General features: G+C 37.7%; 1 protein-coding gene across 15 annotated transcripts in view; it reads right to left on the bottom strand.

The window, feature by feature from the left end:
- dlg1b (discs large MAGUK scaffold protein 1b) overlaps positions 1–12,998 on the bottom strand; it is a 124,552-nt gene extending 111,554 nt beyond the window's left edge. For 3 of the 15 annotated variants that reach the window (XM_073853792.1, XM_073853795.1, XM_073853807.1), the window contains exons 1-4: positions 12,317–12,998; positions 11,871–12,002; positions 2,200–2,366; positions 47–118 (exon numbers count right to left, since the gene is read on the bottom strand). In XM_073853792.1, the coding sequence (XP_073709893.1) occupies positions 47–118; positions 2,200–2,366; positions 11,871–12,002; positions 12,317–12,335 (390 nt within the window). In that variant the 5' untranslated portion in view covers positions 12,336–12,998. The remainder of the gene's footprint in view (positions 1–46; positions 119–2,199; positions 2,367–11,870; positions 12,003–12,316) is intronic. The other 12 variants (XM_073853810.1, XM_073853815.1, XM_073853846.1 and 9 more) reach the window with 5 other exon arrangements.
- Positions 12,999–14,222: the final 1,224 nt, after the last annotated feature.

The raw sequence follows: 14,222 nt of genomic DNA, 5'->3' as shown, positions 1-14,222 counted from the left end.
ATGGGGTATGCCCAACCCACCAGACCCGTGCCGGTATTATACTTACTTGGTCCAGCTCAATGGAGGAGAATTTTGCTTTAGCGAGCACATGAAGAATTTCATTTAGAAGGGGAGAGTCCTGAGAGTGGCCATTTAATTAACAAAGAAAGAAACAAGAGGGAAAAGAGAGAGGACGTTGAAACACAGAAGAAGTGAAAGTTCTGACCTACATTCCACTAAAGGCTCAACAATATGCAACAAATAAAATGTTGTTTATTTATAACAAAATATCGCAAAGAACAGTATAACAAAGCTTAAGACAAATGGGAATGATGCTGAATAAGTGATTATTGCATTAATGGAATCACTTATAACAGAGGCAAAGTCTCCAATTGCATGCCTATGTTTCGGAGTAAGTTAATGTGGTGATAGAGGTATACTTAGTAAGTTATTAACTTAGTACATAACTGTTGATACTGGTAAATCAGTAGGGGTCTTTTTTACAACTAGGCTGTTCATGCCTGTTACGTAATGCTGCTTTGCTAAAATAAGATTAAATAATCTGTTCTTTTATAAATAAACAAAAGTGGTATTTCACACTGTATCTATACACTGCAGACAGCGTTCTGACTCTACTGTCTACCAACACTATATGCGTTGTCCAATTTGATCATGTACACTACATTAACAGTGTGGCAAAAACTTTCATTTAAGATATTCTACATATTGAATGTTCTGCACCAGGGAAAGAAAACATCTGCTGATAAACTATTTAAAGTACACAAATAGCATGCATGGAGATGCCAGTTAGAGGCAGAAAGCGTAAAGACGTGTTTGTTCTCGGCGTGTCACGCAGAGCCAGACAGACTGAAATGCCCTCTGTCTGAATCCAGGAGGATAAAGTGTGTTTTCAGACAGTTTCTGTAAATGTAACAAATTATTCTGCAAAGACTTCAAGTACACGCTGAAAAATTACACTCTACTCCAGCAGCACAACACAATGAGGACTGTGCTGATAACATGCAGAGCAGGATGTTGGTTTCTCAGAAGGCCTGACTGATTATTACATAGAGGTTGTGAAAGACAAGCACATGTGCTTTATTTACGGAAAACATACTCAGATCAGATCAGTTACAAATGGAATTTAAGAGCAAAATGGATCTAGCATAAGCACTTCTGATCAAAGATACTTTCATTAAATGAGAAAGACAAAGTGTTCCCTTTCAATGGCTATGTTTACATGCACAAAATTATTTTGTCGATCCGACTGAATTTAATCCGATTGAAGGTCACAACAATACAGTTACATGCACCCTAAACATTGCTATCTAATCAAAATGTTTGTTTACATGTAGAATCTATATAATCCGAACCGAACGTCTACGCAAGCGCAAAGCCAGGGTTTCCACATTTGCGTATCAAAACCAGCCCAATGGACATTCAAAACTAGCCCAAAAGCATCCCGGTGACTATTCTCAGCCAAAATACCAATAACTAATCAACAAAATACTTTAACCGCAGAAGAAAAAAACTGGTGGAAACAGTTTAAACAGTAGCGCAAATCTGAACTTGAATAAAATCGAAGGACCTGGTAACGCCATGCTGCAAACAGCATCTCTCGTCAAGTTAACTCTTTATCTCTGGATTAAAGTCAAAGCTGAGCTGAAGAAAGTTCTTAAGAAGTTTTCAGATATAGGTAATGAAAACACAATTTTTGAAAGGCACAACGCTATTGCATGTTTCTATTATGAGAATCCTGTGATACGTAATAATATACTGTGCATGTATTTTTGCATCAGATTGAGAAAATACTACAATTCAAGTGTTCACATGCATACTTTTCTCCTGCTGATCGGATCACAGATCGGACTACACCACCGCTTTCAATACAAATCGAAATTTGCATCCGGTCAACCTCAATTGTATTGATTAAGATGTTTACATGAAGGCTTTTCAATACGATTGAGCCATCAATATGATTACAAACTGATTCTTTGGTTGCATGTAAACGTAGCTACTTTGAAAAAAAAAAGGTTTTAAACATTGTGAGATGCTAAAAACTTTTAGCAGACACTGGACAGCAGTGCAACATGAAGTCTCAACAAAAACAATATGACCTAAAATGATCACAAATTAAAACGTTTCACCCGAAAATCTAATCTAAACATTACAAAAATTAGTTGGTCAGCTGGCTAAATAAACAGCTTGGGTCATTCTTACCTCTATGCTGGTGCTAAGGCTTGGCAGGGTGTCTGAAGTCCCCAATGTGCTTTGAATGCTGGAGAAATCCCACAAGTTCACCGGAGGCATAGCATCGGGCACTTTGACTGATTCTCCACATCTCTGATTATTATCCAATAAGGTCACTTCATAAAATTCCTGGATGTCTGTTAAAAGATTAAAAAAGATAGACTTTCAAGAGGAAGTACATCTGCCATATGCATGCCTGGGGAATTGCTGTATATAGAAGTGTTACCATAAAACGCGAAACATATATTATTATATGTTATACAAAAATACCTGCAGATAAATCCAATCCAAATGTTTAATGTCATAATTATTACAATTGATTAGCATTAGTTTATTTCCAGCTGGTTACTTTTATCCATTATTTATCCATATTTTAAGTTAATAACGAGAGATAGCAAACTATATGCAGCTGTTGGCTACGTTAATGTATCCAACAAATCAAAATCTGATTTTAGTTCTTTTTTTATCATCACTGCAATAATTTTTTTGTTATTTTGATTACTCATTAAATGATAAAACAGAAAACATACATTTATTTCATTTAGCACACTTCTGTACTGTTGTTTTATTACTTGTGTAATATATTTCAGCCCTGTTTCACTTTGAGTGTTATGTTTTTTAATCCAGTATCCATTTTAAAAACTAACGGTCGATTAATTGATTATCTCTGCAAGTATGGATCAACTTAGTTATCGGTATCTGTAAAATCCACTATCGGTCGACCTCTACTAATTTTAGTCAGTATAAGCAAAATAATACATTCCCTCCTAATAAATAAATCTTTGTTTAAGTTACTTTATTTCCTTTGTTGGGAAAACATTTTTGAAATCTGTGTTTTTTTTGTGTGTGTATTATCAATCAGGTTTTCTCTTTGCTGATGTAACGGAGTAGTTTGTGGCAACTGATAAGTAAATACACATCATACAGTGAACATCAGTTTACATATTAGAGACAACAGCATAAACTGAAGTTGGAGGTCAAGGCGCTTTAAAGGTCATTCACAGCTAGGCATGGGATGCTTACCGGTTTCAAGATATACAGAGGTTTTTTTAAACAGTCAAAGAGGTTTCAAAACCACTAAAATGTTCTGTGATACCATCTCCAAGGTATGAGCTGTGTTTATACAAAATTCCTTAAATCATTAAGTAATGCGATTGATATACATTAAGAAAATATTATATATTTTTTGAAAGCACATTATAATTAAAAGGCTTTATTTTTACCTGGCATTTGAAAATTACACATTTTAGTGTTGCAATGGCAATACCGCAACACCATGAAACCATGATATTTTTGCTAAAGGTTATCATACCACCAGAATCTTATACCGGCCCAATGCCTATTCACAGCTGCTACAACATTTATAATGTTACAATCATGTATGATATCAGATTAGCAAGCATTTAGTCATAAAACAACAGATGGACCCCAGGAACTCCTTATAAACATTTATAGCACTTCTTTGAAAGCCTCCACCCAGTTATGAGTACACAGAACATATTTACTTATATACAGTATGTTGTTGCAGACAATAAATAAACTAACTTTATCTTTTAAAAGTTAACAACACATGCAAAATGCACAAGAACAAGAGTTTTAAATAATTTAGGGAACTAGTCTCTTTCACAAGCAAGAGGGGAAATGACTTTTTAAGAGTAAGCGTGCAGTATTGTGGCTGGCTATACTGTTCGCCACTTGGCCAAGAGAGAAAATAACAGACAGATATAGTTCTTCTATGCATGTTAGAGATTGGGTGACAGGGCTGAAAATACACACTGGATCACATGGAGCTCCACGGAAATGAAAATAAATATTTTTATAATGCATGCTGGTGGGGGTGATTCCCTCATCTCTAGTTTCCCTTTGATTAACTGAGCCCAGTTATTGCTTGTAAGTAAACTCTTACTACTACGGAGCATGCAACTTTTCTTAGACCATTTATACATTTATAAATTACACATAGCATGCTAAATGTATTGGTCTGAAATGTGATTTTGCGAGTGTGATTTTAGACATGAGAATGAGGGTGAAGTCTGAACCAAACCAGGATTTATTTCTTTAGATTAATCACTGTTCTTTTGCTTGCCAATAGCACTGTAAGCTTTCAGGGAAGGCTTGAGGCTGTCACTGAATCTCACCATTTAACATCTGACTGACCTCTTAGCCATGCAAATCCAAAACAAAAAGGGAAACAAAGACTGAATCTATTGACTGAAAACAAAAGGAATGAGGTTATTCACACAAAGTGCAATGGTGTTCTGGTCAACTAGGGATAGTACGAAGCTACACACTTTAGAAGTTGCTTAATGGACAAGTGGACTCAGCCCTGTATACTAGACTGATTTCAGGGTAACTGGATCACAATCTGACAGGTTCCTTAAGAAACGCAGGGACCCTGAAGCACATTTTTAAATGTTTCACTATTTTTAACTTGCCACAACATCTTAAAAGCACAAAGCCCATGGCAGTTTGGAAGATGAATCCAACCTACCTGTCAAAACATTTCAATAGGTGATTTCAACCCAAACAAAGATAGCTTTGAAACTAATTTGGGACATTTATATTGATGATGGGATTTTTGAAGAGCTGAATCATCATGACACAAATTAAAATGCATTATGTAAGAGTGGTCATTAAATAAATTTTCGTATTAACCACACTAGCTGAGGTCATTTTAATAATTTCAAACTTCATTGTAAACCTTTCTGAAGCGTACGCAGACAGAGAGAAAAAATATATTTGATAGCAAATCATTTGTTTAATGTTATGCTGAACAAGTTTATTGGTCAATTTGAGTTAATGAAATATTCAACAATGTAACATTGTGCGCTGTTTAATTAGTTTAAAACCAAGGCTGCGTCCAAAAACTTAGGCAGGTGACTTGTTGCCTCGCTGCCTCATGAGGCAATGACTTAAAGGAACAGTATGTAGGATTGTGGCCAAAACTGGTACTGCAATCACAAAACTTGTGGCTAAAACTGGTACTGCAATCACACAACTGGTGGCCAATACATGACAACATAAACATCAGTTGAGGGGTGCAACTCCACTTTTTAAATGACAATATCCTGGCTGGAGTATTTGAAATGAAAATCATTTCTTAATGTCTAGTGACATATCAGGGCCATTTTATGATTCATTGATATAAATTTCTTACATACTGTTCCTTTAAGAGGCATGAAGGCAGTTAAGAGAAACGCTTTCGGACACAATTCAAAAGGCAGCGTGTTTGAAATATAAACAGAGAGCGCCATTGTGATAACTAATTACATATTTGAAAACTACAATACTAATTTCTCACTAGAAATGCAATTAAAGGGTGTAAAAAGTGAAAATATACATTTATTTACACTAAAGTTGTGCTCCAGCCGCTTTCTTGGCCACCATTTTATTTTTTCGAACTCGGCCAGGCTCAACCAATCACATTCCCCATGCGCGCACACGCATAGAATTGTAGGACAAGATTTTAGGAGTCAGGAACTAAACCTAACATTGGATTCGGACATGCAGAAGGCAGCTATTTAGAGTTTTCCGACGCAGCCCAAGTCCTCTGAAGAAGCAGGACAGGACTTTTGATGCAGAAGTTAAAAATGTGAACAAGAACATACATTTAAAAAGTAAAGTATCAATCAACATGCATTTTTCTATGGTAATTAAATACACTGGCCAGACAATAGGTTTCTCACATCAGCCCTTCAACTTAAAAATCTTATTTCTAGAAGATTTGAACAGCATTACATGCAGCATGGCTGCCCTCAAACTTTTGGTCAGTCAGGGAAAAAAATGCATGTGATGAAGGACAGTAATAATAAGCGAGGCAGCTTTGCAAGTTAAATTTTTAATCCAATCTCTGAAGCAAATCAGCATGACATTAGATGAGGTTATAATTTAAACAAAATATTAATAAACACACGTAAAGTAGTGGCCTCTGAGTGGATAGAAAGCATTTTAATCATTATTTGAGAATCTTTTTTTTTAAGAGGTTAATACTCATTCAATTCGTTTGGCTCTAGTATAATACCAATGTCATTATGAGGCGTTCTATTTATTTAAGTCTGTGCTCTGGGTTTCAGTACACAATGTGCATGATAAAACTGGAGCTCAAACACTTTTAATCTCTGGCTATTTTAGTAAGACCGCTGTTATAACAAATGGTCTTACTGGCATTACCTCACAAAAGTATTTACATCACAATAGACACAAGGTGTCCAACATACAGTCTAAATAGTATTTAAATGCATCAATGCAAGCTGCATCATATGCTGACAATAAGCAGAAACAAAATAGTTTCCCAGACAGGGTTTAGATTAAACCAGGACTAGACCTTAGTTATATTAGGACAGTAGTTTTTACGAACTGTACCTTACAAAAAAAAACAATGCTGGTGTGCATCTTAAAGGGGTGGTTCAATGGAATTTCAAGCATTCTAACTTTTAATACAGTTATAGAGTTGTTTCCTCATGCTAAACGTAGGCAAAGTGTCAAAAAAGCAGTTGGGCGTGTTACAGAGTATTTCTGTGCCAAATGCACTTCGCAGAAGTTCGTACAAGTTTCGGAAAGTTTTTTTTCGATTACAGGTCCAGCTGACGTTTCAGTGATTTCTATACGTATGACTTCTTTATATGGCCACTTCCCCCGGAAAACCCCGCCCACCCGTCAATCAGCGGGAGACGCTAGAACTTGCAAACATCATCACACAACACAGCTTTGTTTAATTTCAATACTCAACAATGGCACGAAAGAAGAAGTGTGTTTTTGGATGTAAGGAGAAGAAAGCCAGCCTTATGGAAACAATATAGTTTATTATCCGGGGTAGCAGTGGAGTTTTGCTTGTGTGTTTGATGCGCTGGATTTTCCCAACAGGGTCATGAGTTGCATGCGGTAAGTAAGACTTCTGTGTTATGTTGGAAATAGGCGCATGCATATTATATAAATGACACAAAAATGTAGTGAATCATAAGTTAAACAGTGTTGCATGACTCGTTCTCGCTCCTCCCGTGGTAGTAACTCCTCCTTCTTAATTTTTTCGTACGTTATCGGAAAGAATCTGTATTAATTTGAATAAACTAAAGATATAAAGGATCTAATACTACTCTATAGGTACTCCAGATTAACATCAGAAATGCAGAAACAGCGTGTGTTACGCGAGCTTTAAGACAAAACAATGGCACTGATATATATTAAGATATGTTGGTGGAAGATATTTTTCAATTAAGGTAGCTTAAACACGCATTTTAGGTTTAAACTCATTCATAAAACCTTTAAAACACAGTGAAAAGCATTATTTTTAGCCTTTTATTTATTAAACTAAAGCGGCTGATCTCCGCGTAGTTTCATTTTACAACCGTTTGAGTTGTGCGATCTTATTTCATCAATTGCGCTGCAATAAGACAAAGCTTTAACATATGCATGTACAAAACACTGTGTAGCATGTTTACTTACAACAAAAGCAGCAGACCCCGACATAATATTAGTTTGCGTCCATATACTCGTCATTACTCCAACTCGCCCACCGACAGACCACCCCCTCAAAGTATTCAGGACAGAAGCGGTCGAAAGTGGACAAAAGAGATGGATTTAAATACCAGGTGTAAACGTAATGTGTCTCTCTCGTCCACTTGTGATCCGATCGATGAAAACACATCTTAATACCAAGTGTAAACAGCCCCTAAGTTACTGGAAACCAGTTGCCAATAACACTGTAATTTCTACAGAATTTTTTTACAGTGTAAGTGTATTTACAGTGACAGGTTGAAAAAAAAATGAGATGCAAACCCAATGATTACATCAATGAAAATCAAGCAATAAAATAAAGACAAATATCCTTGTGGTAGGTTTAATAAATCAATTATTAACTAATGTTCTTATGAACATCTTGCACATTGAGTACATAAAGATAACATTCCCCAACATCAAATGGATATGCATAAAATGAAAGTGAATTTAGAAAAAATGAAAAGGTAATATTTAAAGACCCGCAACTGGACTTAATCTCCATAAATCTGTGATATTCCACAGCACCAGAGACAAACCCTCCCCACCGAGCCAGTCAAAACAAAGCTGTAACTATCAGCCGATTCCCAGGTTTCTCAGAGTCCCATTCCCTCTTCTCCCTTAGGAATGAGGTCTGTGGTGAGGCCGTCTTTAAACAGAGTGCTGTATTGATGTCTGATTAACAGACCTCTATAGCCACAGGATTAAATTTCCACACTTCACAATGCCTGTCAGTTCTTTTCACCTTTAAAACATGTATTCATTATCTGATGGCTCACTTACAGACTTTGGAATGCTAATGCTTTTTTTGTAAACAACCAGTGATCACTGATCATCAACTTGAGAGGTTTCGTTCGTTTACATGACCACAATCAGCCAAATGAGGAAGATATCATTTAAAAAAGATTACAGCTTGTTTTACCTTTTTGTTTGGCCAGCCTGCCCCTCACCCAGGCTGGGTGAATAACTACAGTGAGATTTAGGGGAAGCTTCGTATCTACTTGGAGAAGTGGTTTCTATCCATTACATATTCTGTTCCAAGAAGAACTGCAGAAAAAAAGATTAGGAAAAGATACTGGCCTGCCTGTGTGATATCAAATTCACCACTCCACTCTTCATGAAGCACTAAGAGCTTTTAAAGGGTCTTTGCGTGTGTGAACAGAGACCTTGTTATTATCTACTTTCGATAATGTGATTTTAACTTAACCCTGCTCAGGGTCTTATTTCCACCTAGAAACCCATGAAGCTGAGGGTCTGTCAAGAGGTCTATCTTATGAGCCACATTTTACATGCAGAAGACCCACGCTGCTCTGGGAGGGATCTTAAGGCTCTAATCATTGAGAGACACGCAGCGGGTCCTGCAGTTACTGCTCTCTGAGAGCAACCACTGTAAATCATCGGCCAACGGATTAGGACTGGGGTAATCATGTCAACAGACAGATTACATTTTGTTTGTCCTTTAGAATACATATCTGAAAAAAAGTCAAATTGGAAGCCGTCATTCCAATGCATTTTTCATTAGCAGCACTCCAAAGAAGAACATGTGTCTGTGCATAACACACATGAGTAGAAGGATTTCTGTGCGCATATATTAGCACTTTTCCATTGCATAGTACCCCACGGTTTCGTTTGGGTCAGGTCGGGTCAGCTCACCTCACTTTGGTGTGATTAGCTTTTCCATTGACTTTAGTATCACTTCGCAATGGAAGGAATTATAGGCGTGTCGTTATATTTGTGCTGCGTCGTTGTACATTCCCATTCATTTATTTATTTCTCCGCCACAAAATTAAAATTGGCCACCACAAATAGATGTGCACATCACGTTTATCACTACCTCTGTATCACATAACAGTTTCTGTTCAAACACTCATGGCATCAGCCGATGCGCTCCGCTGAGCCTCATTGAAGTTGCATTTAAGCATATAATGCTGACGTACTTGTCGCGAATGTTCCGCCACAAATGGCAAGTTTAAAAAAAAAAACGTGGATTCTCAACCTGTGGATGTTTTCATCTTTAAAAGGGTGTTTGGGAACTTATAGCAGAGCACAGATGACAACACGTTTGCTCGAGACAGCTTAAGCTAGCACAAAGGTAAAGCTAATCTTTTACATTATAGTGATGACGCTGATAGTGACAATTCTCTGAGACCAATCAGTGATCTACAGTGTTTTCGCGTCACGTTTGCTATCAGGTCTGATCGCTTGGAACCCCAACTGAGGTGGTACGAAAAAAAGTATTGGGTACTACGTACTGCACCCAGTGGAAAAGCTCCCAAAAGTAAGCTGACCCGACCCAAACTAAACCAAACCGTGGGGTACTATGCAATGGAAAAGCGCCATACGTGTGTGCAGGTGACGGGCCCCTTTTCCACCAAGGCAGTTTGAGTCCCAGTTCACAACCAGAGCCTAATTTCAAATCTGATGTGTGTCATCCTGATGTGTGTGGGGAACCCCGAGGACAAACGCACGCATGCTCTTGAGATTATCACGTGAAACGAAACAATATCCAATCGGAAAGCGAGATGATGGAAGACTGAAGCAGTCGTGGTGCAGCACAATGTGAAGTTGAGGTGGACAGCAGAGATGGACCATGTTCCTGCTGTCTCCACGACTTCAGAAAACCCTTTTCTTTTTTCCTTGAATTTTCTGTGAAAATCATTCCAAACCCTATCATTAAAATTTCTTCCTGCATATCGTCCGCCATGCTTATTCTCAAGTCTCGCAAGACTTTCCTGTGTTCACAGTCACTGGTTGAAAATCTGTTTGTGTGTGGTGTGCTGTCTTTGACACATCATGGCACACCACACACTAAAGGAGCAAAACGATTAAATCTAGGATTTTTTTAAACTTGTGTTTGTGGTCTATCACATTTTGAAAATCTTATAAGATGCAACCATGTCTGGAGTGCTTACATTTTACGTGATGTGAGAACGTGAAATAAGTAAAAAGCTATACCAAATCTGATCAGTGTTTTTAGACCTAAAATGAATTTCGAGAAATGCATTCTGAATAGGATTTTAAACCACAGATAAATGTAGCTTGAAATAAAAAAAAATCTTAATACTGCTTGTTTTCTTTTTTGCTATTCACACATACTAAATATGATTGGATTTCAATTGGATAAGTAGAAAGATCGGATTTGGACTGACAGTGTGAACAAGGTCTAAAGATGCAAGACAAATGACCATCCCACTACAGAATCTGCTAACTGTTTCACTTTTACATGGGGGAATTTGGAGAATTTTACAATACATGAGTCGCAAGGGCGTGTAGAATTTTACATAAAGATTAGTGTGGATATGCTAATGAATAATGCACCTTCTCAAAAAAAAAAACTGACAGCATTTCTTTAACTTTAGTAATCAAACGTAAACGTAGACAAGGATGCCTTGATCAGTGCTGCCTCCCTGTCAGCCAATAGAGCATCAAGAGATATCTCACATGTTTTTTCTATACGAACGGGAAGTAAGGGATAAAGCTATTACAGGAAGCATCTACACCTTGAGGGTCAAACACAAGGAGTCACTGGCACACAGCCAGTCAAACCCCAGAGAAACTCAAACAGGCTGTTCAACATTCCTCGTGGTTTCCTAGTTGGTTAATGGCAGGCCTAAAAAAACCAAGAAACATTGCAAATTCCCATAATAGTCTGCTAGTGTGTACATTGACAGTATGAATCTAAATGCACAAGAAACAAAGTTAAATGCCATGGTAGATGGTCTTGTCAGTAAGGTCTCACTCCTCTGTAAACTGTGCCAGTGCTCATTAAATGACAGGAAGGTTTAAGTAACACATAGCTCCGATTGGATTTTACTACTCAACACCTCAGTGCAATGATGTGCTAACAACATACTTTTGGAGGGAAAATGCTGTTTTCGAATTAAATGCAAGTCCTATATGTGAAAGCATGAATAGTTCCTGTAGGGCTCACAACAAAGTTTAGATGTTTGCTTCAACTGTACCCACAATGGTATCAAAATAAGAAACAACTCGATTGGTGAGATAAACCATCAATAATGCAAACACAAAGTCAGAAAGAGATAGAAATGAATACGGTTATAGAGATACATCAAAGTAAAGAGGGTCGTTGATCATATACAATAACACAAAACTTTAATTTAATATTGGAAGACATTGGATTATTGTACCTATGAGCGCCTGGAAGAGGTTACTCTGGAAGATGTCGATGACTCTCTGGATGGAGCATCGCAGTTGTCTGTCTTCAGTGTTACTGAGTTTGGACCGGTACTCCTCCAGCAGTAACAGAGCCCGCTGTGCGTCTATACACAACACACATATCAAAGCTCAAATGAATTACATAATTACAGCACATTGAAAAAGCAAACATAGCGTAAAATAGTTTAAAACTCGTTCAAAATGTATGACAACACACACATATCCAGCAGGTTTAAATCCAGTCACTTTGGACAAACAGGAAGGTGAATAACAAATATGAACAGTTTCAATCTTATTTTCCGATCTAAAAAGGCTCAAAGAAGTTTCTCAGAAACAATAGTGTCAAGAGTATACAAACTATATCCACAGTTAAACAAGTTTTTACTAGAGTTGTGGAGAGCTACTGGGAAAATCTTACCTTTTCTCCTGACTGGCATGTTTCGGTTGGGCTCGTGCACGATCCACCGCAGCTCGCGTTAAAATTCCCAACACACGCGATAATAGAACACTCCTTTCCCCTCACGACTCCGTCCAAAGTGTGAAAACGGGGCAACCACAGTTGGCATGAAACTCCAATATTTATCCGGTAAACATAAGGACGGTTCAGTGCGATACGATAAAAAGCCGTTGAATTTTTGAGTCGAGCGCGAGCTTCTGCTGCACTCCTTCTTCAAGCTGACAGTCGCGCGACACCACAGTATTGAGCTGTACTCCACTGACAGCACTGCACTTCCATTCAACAACACACAGACGCTGAGATTCAACCTCCGCCGCCAATCTGCTCCGCGGCTGCGGGACAGAAACTGGGCATATGTCGCCGCCAGTTGCAGGAGGGCTTCCAAACAAAACTCCCCAAACTGCAAATATACACCTCGCTGGCAATCGCGTGCGGGGGCTCCTCGTGAACACGATTCAAATCCACGCGTCCGCAGTTGAGTTCATTTTTCTTCCCCTTCGGAGCAATAACGATTGTTTTCCTGAACGTCAAACTTCTTTCGTTATCTCCTCCTCTTTTTTTCTTCCTATGTGTCAGACATTCCAAACTTTCCTCCAAAATGGCGTCCCTGGGTTGGAAGAATGTCACGTGATTCTAGACCCTACCCTTGACCGCCCAATCATGGGACCGAGCTACCTTTCAGCTCAGGGTTGGGAAGGTGAGACTTGACACTTTCTTAAAGGAGACTCACTTCATGTAGACGTGTGGCAGAAACAAGTGCATATGTGGTTTTGGGACGCTAAATGTAATCAAAGGTATTGCTACATTCCGGAGGCTCATAGACTGTATTTTTAGCCTGAATGAAAGATTTACAGGTCTGTGGCATAGGCCTACCCCAGCTCTGATTACCAATCCTCTGCCAAAAAGTTGTAGGGCTAGCTTTTCACCTATAAGCTGAGCTGAGGGGGCATTATGTAAAGCCATAGAGAAACTGATTTTGAGTTGCTGGACAAAGTTATATGTGTTAATCCAGAGGTTTAATGCTTGACCTTGTAGGTTATTTCTATTTTAGATTTTACAGCCTCATGGTATTGCAATACAGATTGTTGATCCTGTGTCCTTTATGCTAGTGGTGTACTGGGCGTGCATTCATTCAAATTATGTTTTGTTTTTGATTGCTGGACCAAATGCACATGCAAAGAGAAAAAAAATGGTATGAATGCTATAAATTATGTAAGGAATAATTGACAATGGGCCGTTAAATTATTTAAAAATACTGCACACCCAAGGTGGTAATGCGGCATGACACAAAGCGGAGTGTGCATTATTTTCAAATAATTCAGTTAATTATTCCACTTATCCCACGGTTACCACAAAGATTGCTCTAGTGGTTGTTTTAAGACATTTGACAGGTTAGTTGTGTTTTTAAAAGAAAAATAATCAACACCTGTGGAACATTTTTTAACCAATCAGAATAAAGCATTCAACAGCCATGTGGTATAAATTTTAGTAATATTGTTACAAAGAGATACTGTAAATTATGAACTTCTTGTGGCTTTTTCAAAATGGTGCAAGCATTAAACAATTAGACTGTATAATAATCTGAACCGTTTTAAGGGCCATTCCACCAAATCAATGCCATTCATTAAAATTGAAGTTCATTTTTATCATTTTTTAATCAAACCTGAATCTAGTAACACACACATTTTACTTTTCAAAGTAGTTTATTTTTAACATGGTTTTTTTAATGGAGGATAGAGGCATTTTGGGAACAGGATTGAAAATAACAGGACTGATTTTTTATATAGCAAATACATGAAATATAGCTGCATTGAATATGTGCTAATAGCGAGAATTTTTTAAAATAAAACAATAACATCTATAATAT

The sequence above is a fragment of the Misgurnus anguillicaudatus genome, chromosome 2 (genome assembly GCF_027580225.2).
Source record: "Misgurnus anguillicaudatus chromosome 2, ASM2758022v2, whole genome shotgun sequence".
In the NCBI taxonomy this organism is placed as follows: Eukaryota; Metazoa; Chordata; class Actinopteri; order Cypriniformes; family Cobitidae; genus Misgurnus; species Misgurnus anguillicaudatus.
This window is presented reverse-complemented; position numbering and strand designations above follow the sequence as displayed.